The sequence below is a fragment of the Syzygium oleosum genome, unplaced genomic scaffold (assembly GCF_021117445.2).
Source record: "Syzygium oleosum isolate NSW1041296 unplaced genomic scaffold, Sole_v2.1 Sole_v2.11, whole genome shotgun sequence".
In the NCBI taxonomy this organism is placed as follows: Eukaryota; Viridiplantae; Streptophyta; class Magnoliopsida; order Myrtales; family Myrtaceae; genus Syzygium; species Syzygium oleosum.
Genome location: NW_026607495.1, coordinates 717,664 through 745,346, shown reverse-complemented (window position 1 = coordinate 745,346; position 27,683 = coordinate 717,664). Strand labels below are relative to the sequence as shown.

The window sequence follows — 27,683 nt, the reverse complement described above, 5'->3', positions numbered from 1 at the left end:
CCTAGCTTGACTAACTCACTCCAAAGCACCAATAAATGTGCAAATCTGAGAGAGTTTAAAGGCTTGATGGTAACTACTTAATTATCTTTGGAAGGACTTGATGGCAACGTTATTACTTCCTTGGTAAAAGACACGAGGAGTGACCATCAAACTCGGGAACGTTGTTGTTTGTGGGGTTGCCCGGCCCTTGGAAAAGTCAAAGTACAAGAGAACAACCTCCATCTTTTCCACTTTTCCTCCCTTCACATCACATCACCTCTCTCTCCACAGGATAGACCTTTGAAATATCTCTCTCTCTCTCTCCCTCTATACTTGGTCTTGCCAAACTGTGAAAGTCCTTGAGAAACAAACCATCCCATAAGCAAACACAAATCAAGAAGATTGTCCAAGTTCTCCATCGAAATCTATTCACTTGCTTCTCTATCATCCACCATTTCTTGACGGCCGAAGAAGAAATAGAAAGAACCGGCAAAGCGGAAGAGAATCGGGTCATCGGCGGTGTCTCTCCAATCCTCTCTCCAGAGACGCCGGCGCGATAAAGATGTCGGCACAGGCGGGGGAAGCCGCGCATTTGCAGGATGACAGTCAAGAAGCGATTGAAACAATAGCAATGACTGCAGAAGCTGATCAAGGCCAACCTCATCAGCAGTATGATCAACACGACCAGATGCTGAACTACTACGGAACAGCCGGCGGGACGAGCGAGATCGAGGAGGAGCACTCGAGCGATCTCTTCGAGATCGGCGGCGGCCCGATGGCGGCGGTCAAGGAGGACCGGACGGATGGGATGAGCTTGTTCTCGTTCGACATACACAACTACAGCGAGGGCGCATGGGATGGCGGTGAGTGCGTGTACGTGGCGGTGGGAGCGAAGGGCGAGACGAGCATGGATGCACTGACATGGACGCTGAAGAACGCCGTGGCCGACCGGTCGAACGCGACCGTCTTCCTTGTGCATGTCTTCTCTGAGACCCGCTTCGTTCCGAGCCCCTGTAAGAAACTCTCTCTCTCTCCCTCTCTCTCTCTCTCTCACCCACACGGTGGTGGTTGCGACGGTGGGTGGGTTGCGGCCAAAACGATGGATTGAGAACCTCGGTAGCGTGGAAACGCATCTGGTCCCGACCACCATTATTGTCGTTTTGTGCAGCCGAGACAGAGAGGAGAACCATTTAACTCTTTTTTCCTTTCTCCTTCCTTTTCTTCTTTGGCTGCGCTTGAACTGGTGACTCCAACTCCATTTGTCAAAGTAGTAAATAAGAAACATACAAAAATCGGGCGGACTTTTCTCCGTGTGATTACTAGAACCAATCATAATATATATATATATTAATAGGATCTACATTTCTTGACATATAATAAGCTTGATCGATTTAGTAGAACAAGTCTAGACAATACATTACTTCGTAGAATGAATTGTGTCTTTGATTTATCGCCAACATGATATAGACCGAATAAATCGAAATTTCATTTAGTCGCACATTGTCTATAAGGGGTCATAAACAAAATTTATAAATCCATCATTCATTGGTAATTGCATTGTGGTTAAGGAGTTGTCTAGCCGTCTTGATTCGTTATACCGCTTTGAATATGTATTCGGGAAAATTACTATGAGCATCAAATTAATAGTAGTTTCTGTTGAGATATATGTGTGAGTTGTGTTGGAGAAATCTCACATTAGAGAATTAATGCAGTGTGGAGCAGTTAATATATTATAGTTGGCCGATAGCTCATTGATTTAAGCTTTTGAGTGAACGTGGGTCCAACTGGATATGTTGACAAGCTCGGACTTAGGCTTCCTGTTGACGATCTCCCTAGCTGAAGCTATCAGGCTCTTGTTGTGCGCTCCCGACAAATGGTTTTAGAGCCGTTGGTAGATTGGTCGGCATTGTCGTATAGCAATGTTTGGTAACTATATTAAGGAAGGAATCTAGTGATCAATGCGGTTTTTCAATAGGTGGGCGTTGTCGTATAGCAATGAGGTCCCGATGACAGCCTTCATGGTTCGATTTGGAAAAAAAGACCAGGGATGAAGGTGGATGTTGGAGATTCAAATGAATGATATACCTAAATTAAGGATGAGTAAACTTAACACTGAACTCACACGTTCGGTCCAAAAAAAGAGACTAGGGATGAAGATGGATGTTGGAGATTCAAGTGAATGATATACCTAAATTAAGGGGGAGCAAACCTAACGCTGAGCTCACACGTGAGGAAGGTATTGTTGAGATGCACATGTGAATTGTGTTAAAGAAATCTCAGATCGAAAAATTGATGTGATGTGAAACAGTTAATATATTATACTTGGCCCATTACTCATTGGCTTAAGCTTTTGAGTGAAGATGGGTTGAACTAGACATGTTGACGGGCTCGGACTTAGGCTCCTTCTTAGTGATCTCCTTGGATGAAGGATATCGAATTTTTGCTACATGCCCCTAATAAATGTATCAGAGTTGATGGTAGATTGGTGAGTCCCCTAATTTGTTCCAATGTTCAATGAATATCTCAAGGAAGGAATTAGTAACAAACGTGATTTTCGCGCGATGGGCATTGTGGTGTAGCAACGCGGGCCCGATGGGCATTGATGGAGATTCAAGTTTGAGATATCCTGATAGAGAAGGATACTTGTATTAAGAAAAAGCATACCTAACACTGAGCTCATACATGAGGGAGTTTCAGCTCGATGGGCTTTGATGGAGATTCAAGTTTGAGTTATCCTGATGCAGAAGAATACATGTATTAAGGGGGAGCAGACCTCATGCGTGAGGGGAAAATTGTTGAGATACACATGTGAGTTGTGTTAGAGAAAATCCAACATTAGAGAATTTGTATGGTGTAAAACAGTTAATATATCCTAATTAACTCATAACTCAGCATAACCTGGGCTCCAATATCAGTTGTTGGGTAATCTTCGGCCTCTCACACCCCAAAAGCTAGTTCAAATGGTGAAATTTTCCTTCTCACTTATAAACTGACCGATAGTCTCTTCCATAGTTGACGTGGGATAACCTTAAGAAGGAGCAGACTTAACGCTGAGCTTATACATGAGGGGGTTCTGGCTCGATGGGCATTAATTGAGATTCAAGTTTGAGTTATCCTCATGCAAAAGAATACATGTATTAAGAGGGAGTAGATCTCACACGTGAATGAGAGATTGTTATGATGCACGTGTGAATTGTGTTAGAGAAAATCCCACATTAAAGAATTGGTGTTGTGTAAAATAATTAATATATCATAATTGACCCATAACTTAGCATGACCAGGGCTCCGATATCAATTGTTGGGTGGTCTTGGACCTCTCTTACCCTCAAAAACTAGTTCAAAGGGTGAGATTTCTCCTCTTACTTATAAACTGACCAATAATCCCTCCCCCCAACAGTTTCTAGTAAATCCACAATGGTCAAACGAAAAGTATAACAACAGGACAATGTAGGATATTTGGGGAAAACAATTCGGAGATTAGAAAATAGAAGAATTCATGAATCGTTAATAGCTCAAATTGTTAGAAGACTGATAAACGATCAAATGCTCCTTTATGCTTCTAATAAATCAAATCATGTAGCAAATTTTTGCTGTCATCGGCGATTCGATGATAATCAATGGGCTGATATTGTTATCAGTAGGAAATCTACCCATATCTGGGGTGAGCGAACAGCAAGCGGAGACATTCAAGGCACAAGAAAGAGGCAAAAGGAGCCAACTACTCCAGAAGTACCTGAACACATGCATTTCCTCAAAGGTACAGTAGGGCAACTTCATATGTAAAAATACCTGGTTAGATCTTTTTTCTTAAGCCTGTTGTGATTACATTAAGGAAAAGCTAATGAAACAGGTTAAGGTGGACACTATACTCATTGAGAGTGACATGGTTGCGAAGGCCATCCTAGAGCTCATTCCTGTCCTCAACATAACCAAGTTAGTGGTCGGCACTGCCAAATCCAATTTGAGGTATGCTTTTCTTTTTGTTTGATCAATTTACAGCTTCAGCTACAAAGTTCTGAATTTGGAAATGGCTCTGCTTTTGGGTGTTAGGAGGTTGAAATCTAAGAAGGGAAATGGGATTGCTGATCAGATACTTCAGAAAGCACCTGAGACATGTGAGGTCAAAATCATATGTGAAGGAAAGGAGGCGATACTAGAGCAGATGGTGACGGAGTCGCCGTCGACACCTTCGCACAGCAAGCCAACCTCGCCTTCGCAAGGGAATCCCGACAAGCCCAACCCGATGCAGGAAGAGAATCAGTGCGCGGACTATTTCTCATGCATGTGTTTCAAACCTAAGGCCGCTTGACAAGATATGGGGATTCGTCCATACTTTCCATTTCCTCCTTTCTTTTCTTCTGTCCTTGGAAATCGACTTCAGCTGCGAAGGGTCTGTGAAGCAAGCACAATCAGCACGTACATTGATTTCCCGCCGCGTGATTTAGTAAAAGCCCGCCTACACTGATTAACGAATCCCGTGTTCATTTATAATACACACACGAGATGAAGCCCACCTAATTGTAAAATCGCGCTCATGCTTGTCTAAACCATTTTCTCCCTATGTGCGCAGTCATATGATGCTGCGAGTAACCTGTATATCACGGTTCATCTTCAAAACTTTCTGCACATGCACCAAATCTTTTGTAGTTATTACTTCAAGTGGAATTGATTGACACTATTGTGTCTTCTGAGCCTTAATCTGAGAGCAGAAATCCATGCAATAACAAATACAGATGAGTAGAGATTGTTAACTTGCACATACACTTCCCTCGTCAATATATCAACCGAGGAACTTCGTCACACTCATCGCTACGCGATCCCAGGAGCACAAAGAACAGATTTCCCTACTCGCTAAAATTTGAAACTGATATCAACAGTCACTAAAAGAAATCAAACTCCAGATAATTATCAGAACCTATCTGGTTGGGAGCGGCCATTGCAGCAGCGGCCTTTTCGATGGTTGCAGATGCAGGTATGCGCTCGATCTCGACCGGTTTAGGGATCTCTGGAGGAGTCGCACACCGGATTAATGCCCAGTTCACCCCATCGAAGAACGGGTGCTGTTTGATCTCCGTAGCCCCTCGTTTATATGCCAACCTGTTCTGTGGTTCTTTCACAAGCAGCCCCCGTATTAAATCTCTAGCAGCAAAGCTGACGACAGGCGATTCGGGGAACCGTAGAGGCTGGCCCACGACATTGAACAGCGTGGCCCGGTTTCCAGATCCCTTGAAAGGCGTTCTCCCAAACAACAATTCGTACAAGAAGATTCCAAAAGTCCACCAATCAACAGCGCTTCCATGACCTTCTCCCTTGATAATCTCGGGTGCGAGATATTCGTGGGTCCCCACAAACGACATAGACCGAGCCTCTGTTGGCTCAGCAATGAGCTCAGGCAAGGGTCTCACTTGGTTTCCCATGTCATTGTTCTTAGATTTCCTTTCCTTCTTAGACCTGCTAGAAAAGAGGCGGGGCGAAAAGCATGTTGTCGGGAGTACACAGGAAGGCTGGATGCAGGAAGGTTCGATGCAAGCTGGCTGAACGCAGTAAACGGAGTTCTTCTTGAGGGACTCGGCATCTATGAATGAGCCTTTTACGAGTGTCGGACTCACGGTGCAGCGGAGGGACAGGTCAAAATCAGAAAGCATTATATGTCCATCCTCCCTTACTAGAACATTTTCAGGTTTGAGATCGCGGTAAATGATCCCGAGCATGTGCAGGTACTCCAGAGCCAACAGGACCTCCGCCACATAAAATCTGCAGGTTAGAATTCTAAGGTCAATTCAACAAAGCATTGAGTTTGTAAGTCCCTGTAATCATAATCTTTCAGCCTAAGCAGAAAAGAGGAAGGAAAGACATAATAGCAGAGACACAGGAATAGCAAGTATCCATGTCTCTATTCAAATTTGCCGTCTAATGTGAATAGTTATAAATCAGTAGATCGTGTTCCTTTGCAAAGCTTGTGCTGACTAGAGTTACTATCACACCCAATGTTCTGGAAAGGAAACCAACTCGTTTCAGAGTGCGGACTATTATTAAGCAGGTGCTCAATACAATTCCCTTTCTAATGATTGTTTGACTCTTGACGGGATCGTGCAAAGATTTTGGCATCAGAAAAGAAAAAAAGGAAGAAAAGGATTTAAGAGTGCATGCCAATTTTATGGATTGGATGAAACAAAAACCTGCTCAGCTAAAAATAGAGGAGCAATCCCCTGAGCGATAAAAAGCATGTAAATTAAACAAAGACAATTGTTACTAATTCCTCCACCCGTAAGTACTGAACTATGAGACTACAGGTTAAAAAAAAGGTGGTTTTTCTATCTTTTACAAATTAAAAGTTCGCAAAAAGAGTGCATGAGAAGAATACATCTTGCTCCAACCTTGATCAAATATACAAGCCTATCTCAACAGCTTAACACCTTAACTTTGTCCATGAAAACAAAAGCACATAGTAGTTTAATCCATATGAGTCAAGACTAATGATATGTTTACAGGCATGTAAATTAACAACAGCTCTCATAGTCTTATTTGTCCATGTGAGTATTTCAAGGACGATTTCTCCTTCCAAACAGCTGATAGTGAGTTAGGAAAGAGAGAATGCATGCATAATTAGCTCAAATGACAGTGAAGGCAGCGATAGAATGGCAGAAGAGTTCCTATCCTTATACACATTCAGAAATTGAGGATAATATGCACACATCAACCTGGTAACTCTTTCTTGATGCTTTTTGAACACATATGATCCAAGGAGGTGCACAGATGATGAATAAAAACCAACAACACACCTCCGGAAAATAGTAACTCTACTTTCCTAATCCCTCAAAAAAAGTAAAGCATCAAATATTGTAACCACCGGAACCAGATTTCTTTGCAGTTCTAGCAAATTTTCATGCAGAATGACAAGAAATTCAGAACCATGATGTTTAATTTAACACGACACGCCAACTTTCTCTTGTCATAAAAAGTAAAGTTTGCACAACATGCACCAAAACGATGTCATATGTCGAATCTTAAGCATGTGCCAAAATTGTAAAAGAATGATCTTTCTAGTTCAGCAATTCTGCATGTTATGAGTGTTCATTTGATAAGTACACTATGCTAACAAAAAATTTGACAAACTCCAGCAGCATAAGAAAAGCATAAATTCGAAAAGGCCAGAGATGTGACTAAAATATGATCAATGAGGGGATATGAAAATCAGTAAGAACATGCGTAAATGAAAACTACACATATGACATCGAAGTTCAGTGATCATACTTTACAGCCTGCTCAGTGAAATGTTTTCCCGGTTGTCTCTGTCTAAGTGAATGCAAGTCTCCTCCAGGGCAGAACTCCATCACCAAACAAGAGAATTTATCCGTCTCAAAATGCGTGTAAAGTGTTGGAAGGAAGGGATGGTCCAGAGATTGCAGAATCTCTCTCTCTGTCTGAGCCCGGAGCAGCTTCTTTCGACTCGCTAAAGAAGCCTTGTCCATAACCTTCATTGCAAAGTAACATTTTGTTCCACTAAGCTCTGATAAGTATACACTTCCAATATCCCCACAACCCAAGCGTTTCAGCAGCCTGAAATGGCTCAAACCCAAGACACCATCTTTTGCCCTAACCGCTTGGATGGCTTCCCATCTCAAGTCATTTGCTTTATGTGGCTTGCTAATACTGCTACTAAAACTACTGCAACTGCTCTCATCACTCACATCACTACTCGTGCTCCCTCTACACATACTACTCTTCCCACTCTCAACAAAATCAATGCGATCACTAATTTTAGCACTTCCGCTGGTTTTGGCAATACTTCCAGTACCGTCACTAACCTTTCCAGACACTGAACTGCTTTTGACGCTTTCATATGCTGATGTCTTCTTTTCCTGATCAACAGAACCTTCAATGGAGCTTCTACTTTCAACAACAGAAGAATCCAGCTCTGATGATTTTCCTGAAATGGGTGAAGAAGAAGTAGAAACTGGATAGGTCTTGTTGACTAGAGAATCAAGAGAGCCCCCATGAGCAAGATTGGGTGATTTTCTATTGGCAGTTGATTCAACTGAAACTTGCTTCGAGTTGTTCTGGGGAAATTTCGAACGCTGTTCAGGATTAGCAAGCTGGGTTTTGCTTTCCTTAGAAATTTGCAAAGGCAAAGGACTCTGATCACTTTTCTCTCCTTTGAGAGCACCAGCTGTTTTCTGTTGCGGTTCAGAGGATGCTCTAGAGGCAGCTATTGAGGCCATGATACTAACAAAAAAGTTCGTAAAAGATCAGCTAGAAGCTTTCCACAGTTCAGAACCCATTCTCAAAAGCAGCATATCTTTCATAAGCAGACCCAGATAATTTCTCGTCCAACTCTGGCAATCCCAAGGACTACTCCATCCACAATAGAGTCTTGGGTAACCTACATGCCAATCAGTTTTGGTGCATTCAGATTTCAAAGCCTCGTCATCAAACAATACCACCTACAGACGTATGGAGAATACATGATTCTCGATGACAATGAAACTTTTTAACTCAAACAGCAAGCAATCGATATATCAAAGAAACAAACAATCTTTGTACTAAGACTAGCCATCCTTAACATGATGAGTGCTACATACCATGCCTATACCAATAGAGAGCAGCAAGCAATCTAGTTGCAGAATATAACTCAGAACAATGAGGAAAGATACTTCTTGAGCACTGACAAACAACTTCGGCTAACGAGCCAAAATGAAAAGTTTTAGCAACCAGAAAGAGCTTACAACAAAGATCAATTTGCCCTCCAAAATCATACCTCGTAAGCAAGGGCGAGTTATTCGCAGAGTTACATGCAGAGTCGGATTAGAAGCTATAGAGAGTTTTTGAAACTAACTTGTGACTATTTGGTATACTTCCAGACACAAAAGGGGAGGGAGGGGGGATCCAAGGAAATAGAAAACGTACGAAAGGCTTCAAGGCCCACAACAAAGTAAAGTATCAGCAAACAGTCAGCTGCTTCCTGAAGATGCTCCACTTCAGATGCTATTAAATCAACCCCAAATGAATTGAAGCCAACAAAAATTTACCAACAGAAAACACAATTAAAGATCAATAATCCCAACACAATTAAGAAAAAGGCAAGATTTGAACAACACAGATCTCTCTCGATCGCAAGCATAAAGCTTTATCCGAAACCCAAGCTCAGATCCAAAGCCTGATAGAGACCCAGATGCCAAAAGCTGGACTTGGCATCAAAGAGAAGCCAACCCAATAAAGCCACGACCAAGAGAACCAAAGGGCAAGAACAAGAGAAGGCAATGGAAAAGAAAAAAAGGAAGTACCCAAATTCTTCCAAAGATCAGAAACTTCAGGTGCTTATGCCTTGCTCTGGCAGTGAAAAGGAAGAGAAGCTAACATCTTGCTTCGAGAGAAGAGAGAGATGAAGCTCGACACTGAATTAAAAGTAGAAGAATGGCCTCCGCTTCTGGTGGACTATCAAGCACAGTGAGATAGAGAGAGAGAGAGAGAGAGAGGGTGTGGGGGTCAAAGAAGCGCAAAGCGAGAAGCTTTTCCCATGTTTTTCTATTGCATTTTCTGCTTTCTTTTCCATGTTCTTGCGTGGATCAATAATTCAGGATTGGTGGGTTGTGTCCCGAAACTGAAGGGGTCCAAATCACCAAACAGGGGCTACGATGTCTCACCTGTCCGTCATGCATGCGGCCCTTTTGACGAGGGGGGCCCCCCCGCCCTCCCTCTCCTACCAAATTATCAAGAATGCCCCCCTTGTGTGTTCTCTCTCCTCCCATCCTCCCTGTCATTACATCTTCGTACATCACAAGCCATTATATCGTGTCGTGTTTCGGATTTCCTCGTTGCCCTGTTTAACTTTGCCTTTTGTTCTACATTCGCGTCGTGTCGTCGGCGGCGCCCGGCATTATCAGCTTCAAGTTTTGGTTAGCAAGAACAGGGGTCGAAGTAGAATTATGACGACACTAATCTCTATTTTTATATTGAAAAAATGATACAAACAGTTTCTGAACTTTGACCGAATGTGTAATATGATCTATGAACTTTACCATAATATTTAATGCGATCCCTGAACTTTTAATTTATTTAATGTGATCATTGAATTGTTTATACATGTTCAATATAGTCCCTGAACTATATGAAAATGTTCAATATAAAATATTTAATATAGTCCTTCCATTAATTTAGGGATTATATTGAACATTCTACATTGAGCATGTACAAAAAATAAAATGATCACATTTAACAAATTAAAAGTTTATGGACCGTATTGAATATTGGGCTAAAGTTCAGGAACTACATTACATAAATTAAAAGTTCATGTCCCACATTGCATATTGGGTTAAAGTTTCAAAACTGTTTGTATTATTATCCCTAAATTTCTGTACTTGCTCACAATACAATGAGGGAGACCCGGTTTTCCAAATGCAAAAAAACAAAACAAAACAAAACATTTTTACTAATGTATACCTCCAACATAGGAAGTGCTGATATCGCTTTCACAATTTTTGTTCAACGGATAGAAATGTCACATCATCAAAATTAGATCTAAATGCAGATAAGAAATAAACGGCACCATCAAAGTTAACCCATTCCAACATAAACATACCCATCTCTCTCTCTCTCTCTCTCTCTCTCTCTCTCTCTCTCTCTCTCTCTCTCTCTCTCTCTCTCTCTCTCTCTCTCTCTCTCACATTGTGGTCATGCTTCATCTTTGTGGATATGGTTTGTCCCACCAATTATTACTTATCCTAATTTCGAGTGATAAGTATCCTAGTTCTTCTGGCGATTTGTTTCCGAGAGGACATTGAAATAGACCTCGGGGTGAATTGGAATTCGAACAAAATGAAAAAGATAACCGCATGATCTCCGAACCGATGGGTCGTTTTCTTTAGGAGGGGGGGGGGGGGAAATCAAAATGAAAAAAAGTATGGACTCATTTCAATGCAACATTGCTTTATGAGGAGTAATATATCCCAATCAAAGAAGGTGGGTGCTCCATCTTACAAACCAAATTGAGCATTCAATGTTTTAATGGAAAGGTGGGGGATTGATGCATTTAAGGAATGTATTTAAAACGGCTCTTGTTTTTTTTTATTTTTTTTTTTGCCCTAGCCAAAGCTAATAATCTTAGTTTTCATGATATCCATGTGAAGCTGCAAGTTAAAGGCAAGGCAGGGCCCAAATTTAAATGCTATATGTCGTTCTGACAGGACAAGGCATCTCCCTTGCACCACCCAACATGGTTCTGTCCCTTTTATAGAGATATGTATATATGTACTTCTAAACATATCCTTTGTTTTAGCCTTTAGGACTTTATGGATCCATGTATTCTTGCATCAAATTCGGGACAAGGTAGAGCCTACAAAGCATACGATGTGCCACACGATGTCCGACATTCAGAATTGTATTCGTATTCGCCTCGGAGTGAAAACTAAACGACATCCGATATTACGCTGTTCGTGTCATTTCTTCTTTATAGCGAATCGGGTGGTGTCTTGGTTAAATTTTGCGCGCGACCCTCAACCGGTCCACGTCAACTCTCTTTTTTAGCCAAATTTTGCGCGCACCTCAATCTGGTGGTAAAGTAACTTATTCATGCGACACGTAGTCTTTTCTTTTTTTTATAAAAAATTAGAAAGAGAAAGAAAAGAAAATTGTGTAAATTGTGTAAATTGGTCTAAAAAATCAACCTTTATATCAGTGGAGATGCTACTCTCTTTTCATGGGGTTCACTCGGCCATCCCTCCTTTTGTTCGCTAGCTTTCGTTTTCTCTTTGTTGTGACAATGCCAACGAGCAGCATTCAACGTGCATGCCCCTCGTCAAACACGAGCGACCAACGTGGCCAAGAAGGGATAATTATCCGAAAAATCATAAATTTATTGTGCGACGGCCAATTCAATCCTAAATCTTTTAAATGTATTATTTTAGTCTTAAACATTTTGACGATTTGCAAATTTAGTCATAAATCTTTTAATAGTACCAAAACTTTTGAAAATTTGCTTTTTTAGTACTAAACTTACCATTTGGTTATTTGGTCAGAAGGACTATATCGGTAAATCGTCAAAAGGTTAGGACTAAATAAACAAATCGTCAAAGATTATGTACAAAATTGATAAATCGTCAAAAGGTTTATGACTAAACCGGCACAATCAAAAGGTTTAGAACTGTATTGGCCTCGCTCAGGACTTTTTGGACAATTTTCTGTGGTCAAGAACGACAACAACACCGCCTTTGGCAGCTCTCTTTCACCACTGCTTGGTTTGCTTTTCTTTGTAGCTGTCTGAATGGAAAAGTCCTATCGACACAGATTAGTCTACACACATCCTTTTATAAAGCTCTCCTGCATATCAAATTTGCCTTTTTTTTCTGGTTTCTAGGGCACGATCAACATCGTCCTTACACACACATCCACATGGGGGGGTACGAAGTTCGGCGAGTCAAACGTTCTGTGCTTAGGGTTTCCAATAACATGCCATGGTCCACTCGCATCCGCACGGGTTTCAACTCACCGAGTCAGACTTTATTTGCCATAGTGAAGCCGTAGCGGTCTGAAATCAAGACAGGTGACAACGGTATGGTATGATAATTGTTGGAGGCTTGGAGCGCACAGTAGAACTCCGATACATTCACCTGAGAAGATCGTCAAAAGGGAGTTCAAGACCGAGCCACAACACCTACTGCCCGGAAATCATGCCAAACTTCAGAACAGATTGACACCAAACTTCAAAACGGATTGTGGAGCCCCACCAATCAACCATCGACTTTTCTACCAATTGTTGGGAATGCGCAGTAGAAGTTCAATACCGTCACCCGTGGAGATCGCCAAGAGGGAGCTTAAGTCGAGCCTATCAATATATCCAGTTGAACCCACATTCACTCAAAAGTTTAAGCCAATGAGTAATGACCCAATTATGATATATTAACTGTTGTACATCATATCAATTCTCCGATATGAGATTTTTCTAACACCATTCACACGTACATCCTACTGATAATCAATGTTTGGTAACCCTAGCTTCACCCTGTCCTGCACTAAAACACAAGCAAACCCTCTTAATGAACCATGATTTAAGAGGGATTATGTGGACATTAATCATGTCTTCCTCCTGCAGGCTTCATTAACTCCTGCGTAGCGTGTCCACAGACAAACCAATGAAAAGCAAAGCTTTCGAGCATTACTTCCACACGCAACCCTTTTCTTTTTTCTCTAGTTTCGAAGCCACTATTAGCATCGATGATCTGCACAGTAAACGAAATTATCATTCTCATTTTTTATTTTTCAAAAGATATTATATATATAATAACTCCATGCATGGAATTGCGAGCTTCACATGCATCTGCAAAGATTTTTCGTGGAAAAATATGAGCTGCGTCAGGGGAGTGGTCCTTATTGATCTGGTGATAGATAATGAGAAATTGAAACATATTCATGTGCGATTATACTCTTGTTGATCTTATCTAAACTTTGATTTGGATATATGACAGCAAAAGATACTCTTCGGATGCTCACTCAGGTTGCCAGACTCATATGACAAAGAGTCAAGATCACACTAAGCTTGATCCACAAATGGTCCAAGTAGAGAAATAAATAACAATTTCATAATCTTTTTTTTATTATCTTGAGTCGATTTTAAAAGGGAAAGTTGTCCGATCGGTCTTAATCCTAATGTAGGATGCCGTTTTAGTCCTGAACTGTCTAGCTTTACCAATTTAAAACCTAAGCCTTAGAGTGAAATTTCGATATAGTCCTTTTGTCGGCCAATTTTGCTCGAAATTGCTAACTTAGCACCTGGCCATGTAGGGAAAATTGTCCAAAAAGTTCTAAACCTTTTGCATTTTTTTCAATTCGGTGCTAAATCTTTCAATTTTGCCAATTGAGTCCTACACATTTTCACTTCTTATCAATTGAGTCCATCCGGCCAATTTTGTCCAGAAATTACTGACGTGGACGCTAGCCAGCCTACGTGGCGTTAACGTAAACAATTTTAATAATATTGTCATATTTTTCAATTTTTTTCCTTTTCATATTTTTCTTTTTTTTCCTCCCCTTCTTTATCCTCTAGCTGGTCGACAGGCCTCGGTAGCCGACCAAAAGGGAGGGCCGGTGAGGTAGGCCTCGCCCTCGCTCAACAACAACAAGGCTTGACTTGGCCATGGCTGAACTCGTCCAGCGACGGCAAGGCTCACCTGAGACCGGCGAGGTCAACCTTGTCGAACCTCGACTCTGGTCGGTTGTCAAGGCTCGTCGACCGACTGGAGGAGGAAGAAGGGGAGGAAAAAAAAAGAAAAAGGAAAATAACATAAAAGAAAAATAAAAAATTAGAAAAATATTAAAATTGTCAACGTCAGCGCCACGTAGGCTGACTGGTGTCCATGTCAGTGATTTCCGGCAAAAATTAGTCAGATGGACTCAATTGTCAATAAGTGAAAAGGTTTATGACTCAATTGACAAAATTGAAAAGTTTATGACTGAATTTGTAGGTTTATAACTTTTCGAACAATTTTCCCGACCACGTAGGATGGTCGACGATGACCGGACCTCCAAGTCGGCGTTTTCCGGCAAAAATTGGCCAGAAATTGTTACATTGAAATTTCACACGAAGGTCTATGACTAAATTGGTAAAATTGAAAAGTTTAGGAATAAATTGACATTCGTATAATAGGTTTATGATCTATTAGGTAATTTTTCTCAATTTTAAAGTAAATCAAATTTTCGCACAAGTGGGGACCCCTTCTTTCATTTTTCCTTTTTTTCATTCAGAAATAAGTTGCATGGATATTAGAATCCCTCTTCAGCGGGAGAACTCAGATCGAGATCGTAGCATTAAAGTCCATTAAAAGACTAAATTTAAATGAGATAAGAGAGGAAGAAAGCAGGAGTTCGAAGTTTTTCAAAATTTTAATTGGGACAAAGCAAAAAACAATGGTCCGGGTCACATGCCCCTTGGACTACGTAAAGATTTTTGGGAAATTGAAGACCCATAAAGGTTAAAAGTGTAAGAAATTAAAATTATTTTATTCGTTAAAAGTTTTTTGGACCTTCGAAGAGACGAGCATGCCGGTATCCTCGGATATATCTGCTCGTAAAGTTAAAGGTTAATACCAATAAAAATTGCAAACTGGTACATCCGTACCATATTTACACCAAATTAATTTCTCATAGAAAATCTCAAATCTGATACACCAGTAACAAATCTACCAAAACTTAGGACAAAACGAGGGATTTTAGTAGATGAGTGTATCGATTTGTGATTTTTTGTGATACATAAATTAGTTTTGAGTATATGTGGCACCGGCTTATCTGTTTAAGATATTTGTGAAATGAAAATTAACTCGAGGTGGCATAAGTGTATCTTTTTTTGTGGTACTAGCCCTAGAGTTAATAAAGGACATGTAGCCCAAATAGAGAAAAATATTGTATGATATGTTCAGGAGTCAGGATCTTTAAAAAAAAATTACTACACAAACTAAATAAATGATTTTATTAATGATCATGAATTTATTTCATAACTACTTTACTGGTCCACGCGACAAAAGTCCGCTTAACTCGGGTTTGACTCAGTCTGTGTTTATGAGAATATTTCTTAATCTAATTAAATGACATTTTTTTTTGCTGGAATATCATATGATTAGACACAGAATTTTCATGTCGGATTCGTTGATGGTAGACATGGCCACGGGCCGGTTTCGGCTTGGAACCGGCCCGGGACAGGCCCGTTGACCGGGCCCTCGGTTCAGAACCGAAACCGGACCGTGGCCTACGGGCCCAGTTCCGATTCCAAAAAAAAAAAAAAAAAAAAACTGCAGCAAGGCCTGCACGTCTGCAGGCCCTGCTGCAGCCTGCAGGCCAGGGCAGGTGGCCGTTGGCCACTTGGCCTTGGCAACGGCTTATATATATATATATAATGGCAACGGCTACTTTAGCCATTTATTATTATTTTTCCCTAAATTTCCTTCTCATTTTTTTCTTATAAAGTCTCTCAAATTTTCTCAATACTCTCAAATTTTCAATTCTCTCAAATTCTCTCAATACTCTCAATTCTCTCAAATTCTCTTAAATTCTCTCATTTTTCTCAATCCGAATTCTCTCAATTTTTCAATCCGTGCAATTCTCTCTTAATTCTCCCAATCAATTTGCTCAATTCTCTCAATCCACTCGAAAAATGGCAAGTGGAAGTCAAGCGGCAACTGGCAAAGGTAAGAATAGAATGACAGAATCCGAACATTCTTTTGATCCTCGTGATTATGCAAATTTTCAAGATGATGAAATCAACATTTTTCCCAATGTGAAGCGCGGGATGTTACATTATAATACGGTAGATGTTACAACCATATTAAGGGAGGTTAAAAACGTAGTAATAAAAATATATAATGAATTTTGTACTAAGGGAGGTGATATTGGATCTTCTCAATCTACCGAGATACAAAGTGAGAGTACAGGTAAAATTAGTAGAGGGTACCAATTTTTATTACATAGACAAAAAAGCAAAAGGGTGTAATAGGAAACATTTCTGAATTAGAGATGTATCTAACCGTTTCCTTTGAGTTTTCTAAATCCGAAGGTAGTACAGGTTTTTTAATTTTAGATTAGTGGAAGAGGCACGCAAGCCAATACTCAATCTTTTCTCTTATTGCAAAACCAATTTTTGCAACCCCATGTTCGACAGTTGTGGTCGAACAAGCATTCAGTGCCGGAGGTAATATTTTAGATGAACAACGTTCAAGATTAGTTTCGGAATCAGTGGAGGCTCAAGCTTGCGTCGATGATTGGACGAAGGCTCAATATCGACAATAAGAGATAGATCGGAATAATGAATTCGAATTCTTTGATGACGGAGATACCACCACTACCGGTACCGGTACCGGTACCGGAACCGGTAGCGACGACTGAGGGTAAAAGAACTACATAGATTTTGATTCTTCTATCCCCAAGAAGATATGTAAGGAGCTTAATGATAATTCATTAAATTCAAGCCCCATCTCTTTCTCTCTTTTTTTCTCCAAATTTGATTACAATGTACATTTTGATTACATTTTATATTGAATAATTCATTATTTCATAATTTGATAATTCATTATTTTTTTATTTCATAATTTATTTTTTTAATTTTTACCGGCCGATTCCGAATACATGGCCACGAACCGGAACCGGCCGGTTTCGAACTGTGGCCATGTCTAGTTGATGGTGATTAAATGGAGATAAGAGCGAAGGGAAAAGAATCTCAATTGCGCCATTGGATGAGGTGGGCCCCACATGATCTAATGGGATCCAACGGCGGTGCATGCGAGCCGGGTTCACATGATCCGAAAGTGCATCGGAAACTCGCTTGTGGTTGGGAAAAGTGGCTTTGGGTTTGTGCATTCATCAAGAGAAAGAGCAGTTCATATTCCAATTCACATCTTTTTTCTATGCATTGAATTTTTTTCTTTTTGAGTATGAAAAAGGGTTAAAATCAAATATAAAAATTTAACGTCATGAATTTACTATTCATAGTTTATCATCTAATAAAATATGAAGTAACTCTCTAAGAGGTAATGAAAAGAATCTAGTGTCTAGTATCCAAGCGCTTATTGATTTCGAAATTAGCAAACCCGTCAAAGAGCGATTTCCTTTCCGAAAGTTATGTTGCACCTTGAACTTAAAGTGAGAGCACAATAAAAATTCTAAAAATATTTAAAAATATTAAAGTTGTCCACGTTTACGGCTGGATCGCACGCGCCTAGAGCGTTCACGTAGGCAAATTCCGTCTAAATTGGCCGAAAGGACTAAATTGGCACAAAAACAAAAAGTTTAGGACTCGAATTGGCACTAATTTAAAAGGTTTAGGACTTAATTGGCACCAAAAAAAAGGTTTAGGACTAAATTGGCACCAATGCAAAAGGTTTAGGACTGAATTGGCACTAATGCAAAAGTGTTTAGGACTTTTTTGGCACTTTTCCCCAATAATCTTCTAATATCTTTAAGCAAAATAAGTCCAGCATTATCGGTCATAAGCTCAGAATTAATAAGATCGGTAATGACTTTAGAGTCAATCTCAATGATGTTCTTTAAGGCCATATTCCTACGGATGCGGCAAAACATATTTTATTTTTAGATGGTGCATGATTTATTTTTAACCCTTTTACTTAACCTGGACATAATGAATATTTAACATGCGAAATTATTTTCACAATCTCTTTAAAATCTGTTGCTCAATATGAACAATATCTTCTCCGGCTCTCGTTATTTATGATAAATCGATTCGGATTAATTAACCGGACAAGTCTTAAAATTCGCCATGTTTTATGACTTGATGTGCAATTAGTGTTAAAGATCACATGGACAATTTGATGCAAGAAATGGGATTAGAAGCCGATTGATTCAGGCAATTTCGAGGGATGGCGTAACCGTGAGAAGTCTAATTTAGGAAACAATCTGGGAAGAGATCTGATACGAGAAAGGTATCTACTTGGTACATTACTCCTAATCCTAGTCGTATGCTTGCTTTCCTCATCTGACAACGTCGATCTGTTCGAAACCTACTAAAGCTAGGATTAACTGGAGGACTCTGCTTTAAATGGAACTCGAATTCTTTCCTTAGTCACTGCAACACTCAGCAAGAAGTTCAAGAACCACAACAATCCTTCTGGTTCCAATGGCCAACATCACCCAAGGCTCGGATTTTCTCTCCAAGAACAGCTCTGGCCCGTCTCGAGAGCGGTACAATCTGCCCTCCGACGAGGAATTCTTCGGCTCGCTCATCGACTACCGATGGGATGATGCCGGGCTCGAGGGTTCCGCTCCCGCTCTATTGGTTATTCCCGACAAAGAGGGTCGCCGCCACGGGTCTGGCGAGAATGGTTGTACAGTTAGATTGGACCCTGCTTGGTTTGAGGTTGATCTTAGCCTCTCGGACCTTCTGCAAGTCATCCGCATGGAGCATCAAAAGAGTTGTGGCAAGGAATGATTTGCGTGTGAAATCTTTGAGATCATGAGAGATTTTTTGCGGTGTTTGAATTCTTGCTACCTGAATAGTCGACATGATTATGGTTAATAGTATCACCCCGTTACGACTCACCATGTGTGTTGCTCTCATGGTTTCGTTACCAAATCACGATAAATCCGGAGTCAGAATACTGAATTTATGAATCTTGAACCGAGAATCAAATCGAATAGTAGAGTTCGGCGAAACATATGATTTTTGTGTCACGCACGAAAGTAGAGGGAAAATTCCAAGAAATGTAGGACAAGATTTCTACGTATGGAAAGATATCGCGGCAACGTTGGTTTAGTAAGCACAAGGGTCATGTCAACATACAAAGTTTGGTCGGATTGCAAAGCATAAGATTTTTTTTCAAGCTACAACATACATAGTAAAATACTATAGAAATTCTATCACTTTCGATCGTATCCATTGATATGCATCTGATTGTACATTCGATAGTGAATTACCCGAGTCTTTTGCAATCCAGTAAACTATACAAATCATCTTATCAATCAATACATATCATTTCGACCTATAATCAAACCAAATCGTAAGGTACAGTCAGTGAGTCGATTCTAGTAGCTTTGGTAAGTTCTCGGGAAACATGTTGTGCAGTAATTTATGTGCTTGATCGATGGTCCAACTATTTTCTCTGACATAAATTTATCTTTCTAATTTTAAAGGAAATACAATCTCACCTGTCAAAACTCATGAGCTAAGTAACTTCAAATACAAACTCTCATAGCTCGGGTCAAACATATATGCCTCCTGCAAAGAACCCCTTTCCAGATATACAGAGTCATAAAAAAATAGGCATCTTGCAGAAAATTCAGGGGCACGAATTGAAGCGATTTCGCCTTATGAATTGAGCGTCACAGTGTATTTTTCATGTGATTTTCGGTTTATCTCAATTCACCCGGTTTGTTTCCGGACTGGGTGACTGAAGAAAAGGAAAAAAAACAACCACAGCTGAAAGCTGTTCATGCCAATCTTCTGTGTTTCCCAATTGCCATAGGGAAAAGGGTGGACTTAAATAATCAGGCAAAGAAAGTCTGACATGCCAGAAAGAATATCATGCCCGACAGGGTCACGCTCCTAATAGATCGAGAAAGTCGGACACCTTGTTTGTGTAGTAATCTGGCTGAATATTGTTTGCCGGATCTTGAAGAGCAGATAGAGTTGTCACACCTGCAGAAGCAGGATCAATCAAGATATGCACTGAACAAGATGAGTGTGTTTAGCAAGTTCATTGAAGACTAAAAACTAGAAAAACCGAAGAGTTCTGGGACCATTGACTTTCCCGCCTGCGAAAGATGGAGTCCCTACCTGAAAGAACAAGCAGAGTCTTGCAGCCAGCATTCTGCCCAAATAAGATATCGGTGTCCAATCGGTCACCCACCATGCACATCCTGGAACAGTCAATTTGGAACCTGCACTAGGAAAGACTGCACGTTCAGCATCTTAACGATTACTCACCCTCCACTAGCATTATCAAAAGTTCCTATACAATAGATAAAATTCAATTTGACGTTCCATAACCTAGCATTAGTGGACTCCTTAGTCTGTACTTTTCTGACATCCATCACATATCTAAACTCATAAGGATTAAGACAATAAGAAAGATAAAGATCCAATCATGAGAAAGAAAGAAAAGAGTTCTGTCCAAGCATTTTCTCTTACTTCTTTAGTAAAAACTCCATCATGAAGGTTGATGGCTTCCCAACCACTATAGGCTCCTTCTGAGTTGAACCGCAGATGGCTGCAACCATACACCCAGCACCTGAAAGCCAAATTTGAGTTAGCTCTCAATGTTAAGGACACTTCCCCGCCATTTAACAATAGAAAAGACAGAGATGAATACCAGGCCATTCTTGTAAATTAGTCATGTGTCCTACTGCATCTCGATTCGTCGCAACAAAAAGGCATCCTGGATTCTCACGGATGCAGAGAGTTCCATACCTACCATATGATTGTCTATTACTTTAGAACAAAAGGAAAAACCAAGTATAAATTCGAAACTCAGAGCATCACATTTTACTGCATCATGTGACTCAGGACAAGCTATTACGGCCTCTTCCTCATCCAATTACAAGGATTACAAGATGGACAAAGAACTGGTGTACAACAAAACCTGTCGCACTTATACTCAAACTTTCATTATCACTTTCAGCAGAACTCAAAAGGAGTTCTGGAACACGGCCAGTTTCCATCTTATAAGGTCTTCACAATAGATGCGGCAACAAAAAGAACATAAGCAATTCATCATATAATTTTAATTGCAATTGATTACAAATTACAACGAGAACTTTTCAGCATTTTCTGTTGCTAGTACTACAAAGTAAGAAGTCATGTCCTGAAAACTTTTGAGAAGCATGAAAGACAAGTGCAGATAATGTGAGAGGTAAGAAGAACAAAATATTTAGAGTTTCTCACTGAAGCTTGTAGTAGTTGATGAAGGGGTCAAGCCCAACCACGACTGCTCCAACCTGAAAAAAGAAGTTGCAAGCTCCTTAGAGCAGCAAACTTAGAAGAGAAAACATACAAGACCTGAATAGCTATTACACTCTTATCATGTTCAAAAAGGCAATTTGATTTCCACTCCGCTGTCTTTTCGCCGTCTTCCTGCAAATGAAGTTGTCAATCTCCCTAGTTAGTATTGTGAAAAGGCCCTTTTTTCCCATTATTTTGCTACTTGATTTCTTGACGTATAAAAGCAATAACAAATAGCTCAAAAGCACATTTCAGGTGATGACGTTGTCTCCTTTTTCACTGAAAACATCATCTAGTTGAAAAAAGTTCTCACCGGACCTCCAATGCCAGTATATCCAGCAAGCTGGAGTTCCTCTATAATGCCTTCGCCACCGATCACATAAACCTGAACAACATGTTGAAAATTCACCGTTAGCAAAATGGATGACTTGTATCAAGAGGACTAGAGTGAAATTCCTTCTGTTTCTAGTCAGTAAACAGAAGAGCAATGCAAGATATTGGTGACTGAAAAGGTCCATATTCCACAATGCGCACTGATGAACGGAATAGTTAAGCCTTTGACATGACATGGGATCGGTAAAATGGATTTAGATCGAGCTCTCCTATGCCATCTTCTCCTAAAAACTGTATTTTTTTCTGGGACCTAGCTTTGGTCTGTTTGCCTCGAGCAACTTCCACAGCCTCACATTTCTTTGTAAAGTGCTTCCACCAAGTCACATTACTATCAAAGAACCTCTATGGATCAACTGCGATGTCACATTTTTGCTACTTTTTTCGGTAAAATCTAACTAACCACTTTCATTCTGAGATGTCTTTACTCCGTACTTGCATTCCGTATGCTACATGCTTGGCCTATTTAAGTCGTAATAATCGATCAAAAATTACAAATTTCCCGCATTGTCTTACAACTATGAGGATCAGCCTATCAGGAATGCGCAAACATTTTCAAATCCTCTGTGCTATAAGTTATCCAAAGGTCGCTTCGACTGTTTCGTTCTATACATTGAACTAAGTGTTCAGCAATGAATACGCCTCAATAGAATGCAGTATGCTTTCAGAGAGGACAAGCACGAGAAGACGCCTCACCTTCTTGTCTTGAGGAAAATCATTGACCTTCAGATACATGGCGGCCGCGAACGAGGAGGAGAAGATCTCATCCTGCGAGGAAAACCCACTCCGGATTTCGAACCCCCCATCTGATCGAGAACCCACCAACAGTAAAAACGAACAAAAAAGCAGGGGACAAGCAACGAAAAACGAACCTCGCCCACAGAGATCCCGAGAGAATGGAACTTCTTCGCGTACTGCCTCCTCGACTTCGTCGAGTTGTTCGTCACGAACACCAGCTTCTTCCCCTGCATTCCAACACGCCGACACAACCTCGGATTTCAAACAAACAACACGCACGCGCGCGCGCGCGCGCTAATGGCGAACGGAGACAGGGAAAGGAACAGAGAGGAACGCGACGGTTACTTTGGATCGGAGCAAGTCCAGAGTCCGAGAAACGCCGTCGATGAGAGCATCTCCCTTCCAGATGACACCTGACGACGACACGACACGACACGAATTCAATCAGCCAGCCAGATTCAAACACACGCAACCAAAGCGTCCGACGATTGGAAATGGTGTCGGAGTTCAGAGACCGTCGCAGTCGAAGAGGAAGGCGTCGACGGAATCGAAGAGGCCGAGGAAGTTGCCGGGAGACAGCGGCTGCGTCGCTCCGGCGGTCGAGCCCTCGACGTCCATTCCCTTTTTCTCCTCCCTTCCGAAAGTTCCGGCGACGCAGGGTGGTCCGGCAATGGCGAAACGTGGCGAGATTCGATTCCTCTTCTTCGCGTGCGCGGCTCGTGGAATGAGACCGAGGTAGCATTCCCTTTCATTGCTAAGGAGGAAAAGTACCATACGAGTCTCCAAAATCGTGACACAACAAAAGACCAAAGAGAGCGGGGGGGAGGTTTTAGACGGCCGATTCGGGCCTAGAGAGTCGGTCCGACGGGCCTTCGCCACCCAATCCGCTGCCCGGTTTGCATCTCGGGGAGCAAAAGCCTGGGGACGCGCCGTTCATTCGGCCCGGGAGATTCCGACAATCCATCCCCACGGACCGAGCGGCCTGGGGAGTTTCGTCCCGGCCCAGCCCGGAACCCAGTTCACTGCAGCCCGGCTGTCGGGCACGAGTAGCGGCTGTCAATTTGTACTTGTGGAGTTCGGTTCACTTTCGTTCTTCCCAGCTGCGAGTCTCTCTTCCATGAATGATAAGCCTTCCCCTCAAATGGCTCTTGGTGAATCGCAGGGGGTTAAGTTCTCCGATACCCGTTTGTCAATCCTAGAGATTTCTTCCGGGGAAGTGTTCATCTCAATCCGAGGATCTAACCATATTTGCTTCGTCCAATGACATAGGATTAGGAGATGCTCAAGAGTTTTTTCGGGCTTTACGGCACACTGGACATAGGGGGTTAAGGTACAATTTTCCTCTTGTAAAGGTTTTCTTTTGTTGCAAGTGCGTTACTGCATACACTCCATAGGTTAAACCGAACCTTCAGATGGTTCGGAATCTGCCATATTGTAGTCCATAATGTTCTAGGAGGCTGATATGATGATGACGTATCTTGTCTTGGGAGCTAAGCATGTTATGGTCACTGTTAACCGAGTAGGAACCGGCACTGTTTCCCGTCCAAGCAAGCTTATCAGTTAACGGGTTATGGTTGAGTAGGATAGTTATAATCTTTTGGACCACATCTTCATCCAAGAGCTCATTTATCTCCTATAAGTTCCATTCTTTAGTGTTCTAATCTATCAATTCCTCTATATACTTGGGGTCATGTTGGTTCGCGGGGCCTCCAATACAACCTCCAGGCAACCATATATCCTCCTTAATGCCGCTTGTCATCTCCCACTAACCATCTCATCTCAAGTTCGATCACCCCTCTCGCCATCAACAAACTTTGCCACCCCCAAGAGGGCGATGGCCCTCGTTTGCACGCTAAACTCTCCTTGGGGGAAGTAGATTCTTCCTTTCATGAGTTGGCTTCATATGGCATAAGCGGCCTGAATCAGTCGCCATGCCTATCTCCCAAGCATTGCCTTATTGAAGGCAACTAAATCTTTAAAGCCCAAGCCTCCTGCATTTTGCCTTGTCTTCAAATACTCTTTATTTCCTCCGGTGGATTCCTTTTCATGCAACGTTTTGTTTACACCAAAAGGAGGTGATTCTTTTTTTTCAATTGATTTGTAAATTGAGATATGGATCTTGAAGATTGACATTGCATAGTGGTAAAGCCTGTACAACTATTTTAATGAGAATCTCCTTTCCTGCTTTAGTCATCGATCTCTTTTTCCAACCCTCCAGCTTTGAATTGACCCTTACTAAAACCCATGCAAACAGTTGTTTCTTTGATTGACGCTAATCTGATTCCAAGATATATGCCCGTCTTGTCTATGATAGGGACTCTTAGGTTGCGAATGATAATCATTCTGTTCCGGAATGAGTTCCTGAACCAGAAATAGATTTTTTTATTTTTTGTTCCTGGATGAGTTTCTGAGAAAAAAAAACCCGTTTGATAATGACAAAAAATTTCTATTTCTGGAACAGAAACCCGTTTGATAAACATCAGAAAATTCTATTTCCAGGAATAAAAATCCATTTTTTTAGAAATGGAATAAAAATAATAAAAAAATCCGAAAAATTCATAAAAATCTTTAAAAAAATTCAGAAAATCCCAAAAAATTGAAAAATTCCAGAAAAAATCATCAAAATGTTGAGAAAATAAAAAAAATTTAGATTTCGGGAAAATAGGAAATTTGTTGAATTTTTTCAAAAAAAATCAAGAAATCAAAAATTTCAAAACTTCACAGAATTGCTTAGAATACATGTGGCCACCCACTTTTAGTGAAATTTAAATTTTTTTAGGTGCCCAAAAAAAATCAAAAAATCAAAAATTTTAAAACTTCACATAATAGTTTAGAATACATGTGGCCACCCACTTTGAGTGAAATTTAAATTTTTTAAAGTGCCCAAAAAAATTCAAAAACTCAAAAATTTCAAAACTTTACAGAATGGCTTAGAATACCTGTGGCCACCCACTTTGAGTGAAATTTTAATTTTTGAAGGTGAAAAAAAAGCAAAAAATCAAAATTTTCAAAACTTCACAGAATAACTTAGAATACATGTGGCCATCCACTTTAAGTGAAATTTAAATTTTTTTAGGTGAAAAAAAACATAAAAAATAAAAAATTTCAAAACTTCACAGAATGACTTACAATACCTTTAGCCACCCACTTTGAGTAAAATTTAATTTTTTTTAGATGCCCAAATTGTATTTTTGATTTATTTTTTATTTTTTTTGGTTCCTAAAGAAAATTAAATTTCACTCAAAGTGGATGGCCACATGTATTCTAAGCCACTCTGTGAAGTTTTGAAAATTTTTCTTTTTTGCTTATTTTTATTTTTTTTTCGACACCTAAAAAAAATTAAATTTCACTCAAAGTGGGTGGCCACAGGTATTCTAAGCAATTATGTGAAGTTTTTTATTTTTTATTTTTTTATTTTTTTCGGCACCTAAAAAAATTTAAATTTCGCTTAAAGTGGATGGCCACAGGTATTCTAAGCCATTTTGTGAAGTTTTGAAATTTTTTCTTTGTTTCTTTTTTTTATTTTTTTCGGCACCTAAAAAAATAAAATTTCACTCAAAGTGGGTGGCCACAGGTATTTTAAGCCATTCTGTAAAGTTTTGAAATTTTTACTTTTTTGCTTATTTTTATTTTTTTTGGCATATAAAAAAATTTTAAATTTCACTCAAAGTGGGTGGCCACAGGTATTTTAAACAATTCTGTGAAGTTTTGAAATTTTTTATTTTTTTTTATTTTTTTCGGCACCTAAAAAAATTTAAATTTCACTCAAAGTGGATTGCAAGTATTCTAAGTCATTCTCGTGAAGTTTTGAAATTTTTGATTTTTTTTTTTTTTTTTTCGCACCTAAAAAAATAAAATTTCGCTCAAATTGGGTGGCCACAGGTATTCTAAGATATTCTGTGAAGTTTTTAAATTTTAGAATTTTTTATTTTTTTTTGGCAACTAAAAAAATTAAATTTTGCTCAAAGTGGGTGGCCATAGGTTTTCTAAGCCATTTTGTGAAATTTTGAAATTTTTTATTTTTATTTATTTTTTTTATTTTTTTCGATACCTAAAAAATTTAAATTTCACTGAAAGTGGGTAGCCACAGATTCTAAACCATTTTGTTAAGTTTTGAAATTTTTGATTTTTTACTTTTTTTTCTCACCTCAAAGATCGTGACTTCCATATGAATATGTGTGTTGAAGAAAATGAATTCCTCATAAATGGTTCTCACTTTTGTTCCAGAAATGAAAAATCAACTTTTTTTTTGTTCTCATTTCTGGTTTCAGAATCAGTTTTGGAAGCAAACTTGTCCCGAAAATAGAAAAATAAAATTGTGTTACCAAACGGGTTTCTGGTCCAAAACTGATTCTGGGAACAAAAAACCAGTTCTGGACAGAACCAGAATGGTTTTCATGCAGCACCTTAACTTGCCGCCATGTTCCTCTTTTCTTTTTTTAACTCTATGTTGGAGATGAGTTTCGAACTTAGGAAGGTTTGAATACATCGATGCCTTAATCACAATGCGAAAGATTGTTCACATTATATGTTTTCATAATATAATATTTATATCACTTAAATTCAGCACAGGTTCCCTAGACGACCACGGAATCGGTTCGGTTCCCAATGCCAAAAATCGAGAACCGACTCACACCAGATAGGTTCCAAATTCTTGATTCAGAATTTACCCATTCTAAAATCAATCACCCCTAGTAACGATGTTACAACATATGGAGAGATGAGATGCATTAGTTTCATAACAAGTAAATTAGCTTTTATCCTTACTCGGGAATAGTTTTGCATCATATCATTCGGCCCATAAAAGTAGGCCCAATCACAAGGGCCCTTTGCCATGAGGCTTAAAATGGGCTCGAAACTTCCAACCGCTTCTTTGTTTGCAAGCTCCTGTCAATTGAAACTAGAGGTGATCATGGCCGGGCTTGCCCGAGCCGAATCGACCCGACAGGGGCCCAACTAGATGTTGGCAACTTTATTTTCTCCTCAGGCCCAACCCACCCATCTCGGGCCCTTTGCTATGAGGCCTAAAATGGGCTCCAAGCTTCCAACCGCTTCTTCGTTTGCGAGCTCCTATAAATTGAAAGTAGAGCTGATCATGGCGAGGCTTGCCTGAGCTGAATCGACTCAACACGGCCTCGACTGGATG

General features: G+C 40.2%; 3 protein-coding genes across 6 annotated transcripts; 1 reads left to right on the top strand and 2 right to left on the bottom strand.

Moving 5' to 3' along the window:
• The first annotated feature begins 288 nt into the window (after window positions 1-288).
• On the top strand, window positions 289-4,452 carry LOC115691473 (uncharacterized). The gene is made up of 4 exons (XM_030618106.2): window positions 289-992; window positions 3,618-3,736; window positions 3,830-3,945; window positions 4,030-4,452. Exons 1-4 carry the CDS (start codon window positions 542-544, stop codon window positions 4,286-4,288), a joined length of 945 nt encoding a protein of 314 aa, XP_030473966.2. The 5' UTR covers window positions 289-541; the 3' UTR covers window positions 4,289-4,452.
• A 227-nt stretch (window positions 4,453-4,679) lies between these two features.
• LOC115691471 (serine/threonine-protein kinase D6PKL2) lies at window positions 4,680-9,554 on the bottom strand. 4 transcript variants are annotated; one of them, XM_056315717.1, is made up of 4 exons: window positions 9,264-9,554; window positions 8,887-8,964; window positions 7,234-8,362; window positions 4,680-5,733 (listed from the first exon to the last, which is right to left on the bottom strand). In XM_056315717.1, the coding sequence occupies exons 3-4, from the start codon at window positions 8,199-8,201 to the stop codon at window positions 4,860-4,862; spliced, it is 1,842 nt and encodes a 613-aa protein (XP_056171692.1). In that variant the 5' UTR covers window positions 8,202-8,362; window positions 8,887-8,964; window positions 9,264-9,554; the 3' UTR covers window positions 4,680-4,859. The 4 variants fall into 4 exon arrangements, with proteins under 4 accessions (XP_056171692.1, XP_056171691.1, XP_030473965.2 ...); XM_056315716.1 differs by lacking the exon at window positions 8,887-8,964 and having other exon boundaries at window positions 7,234-8,423; XM_030618105.2 differs by lacking the exon at window positions 8,887-8,964.
• A 10,081-nt stretch (window positions 9,555-19,635) lies between these two features.
• LOC115691490 (phosphoglycolate phosphatase 2) lies at window positions 19,636-23,266 on the bottom strand. The gene is made up of 11 exons (XM_030618129.2): window positions 23,053-23,266; window positions 22,883-22,950; window positions 22,672-22,764; window positions 22,496-22,567; window positions 21,723-21,794; window positions 21,482-21,541; window positions 21,353-21,405; window positions 20,781-20,878; window positions 20,600-20,699; window positions 20,246-20,349; window positions 19,636-20,107 (listed from the first exon to the last, which is right to left on the bottom strand). The coding sequence occupies exons 1-11, from the start codon at window positions 23,153-23,155 to the stop codon at window positions 20,007-20,009; spliced, it is 924 nt and encodes a 307-aa protein (XP_030473989.1). The 5' UTR covers window positions 23,156-23,266; the 3' UTR covers window positions 19,636-20,006.
• Window positions 23,267-27,683: the final 4,417 nt, after the last annotated feature.

Excerpts from the sequence above, each read along its gene's own strand:
- LOC115691473 (XM_030618106.2), top strand. The coding sequence starts at position 542 with ATGTCGGCACAGGCGGGGGAAGCCGCGCATTTGCAGGATGACAGTCAA. Across the intron at positions 993-3,617 it reads CCGCTTCGTTCCGAGCCCCT|TAGGAAATCTACCCATATCT; the intron begins GTAAGAAACTCT and ends TATTGTTATCAG. Across the intron at positions 3,946-4,029 it reads ACTGCCAAATCCAATTTGAG|GAGGTTGAAATCTAAGAAGG; the intron begins GTATGCTTTTCT and ends TTTGGGTGTTAG.
- LOC115691471 (XM_056315717.1), bottom strand. The coding sequence starts at position 8,201 with ATGGCCTCAATAGCTGCCTCTAGAGCATCCTCTGAACCGCAACAGAAA. Across the intron at positions 5,734-7,233 it reads TTCACTGAGCAGGCTGTAAA|ATTTTATGTGGCGGAGGTCC; the intron begins GTATGATCACTG and ends TCTAACCTGCAG.
- LOC115691490 (XM_030618129.2), bottom strand. The coding sequence starts at position 23,155 with ATGGACGTCGAGGGCTCGACCGCCGGAGCGACGCAGCCGCTGTCTCCC. Across the intron at positions 22,951-23,052 it reads CTTCCTCTTCGACTGCGACG|GTGTCATCTGGAAGGGAGAT; the intron begins GTCTCTGAACTC and ends TGTCGTCGTCAG. Across the intron at positions 21,542-21,722 it reads ATACTGGCATTGGAGGTCCG|GAAGACGGCGAAAAGACAGC; the intron begins GTGAGAACTTTT and ends CTTCATTTGCAG.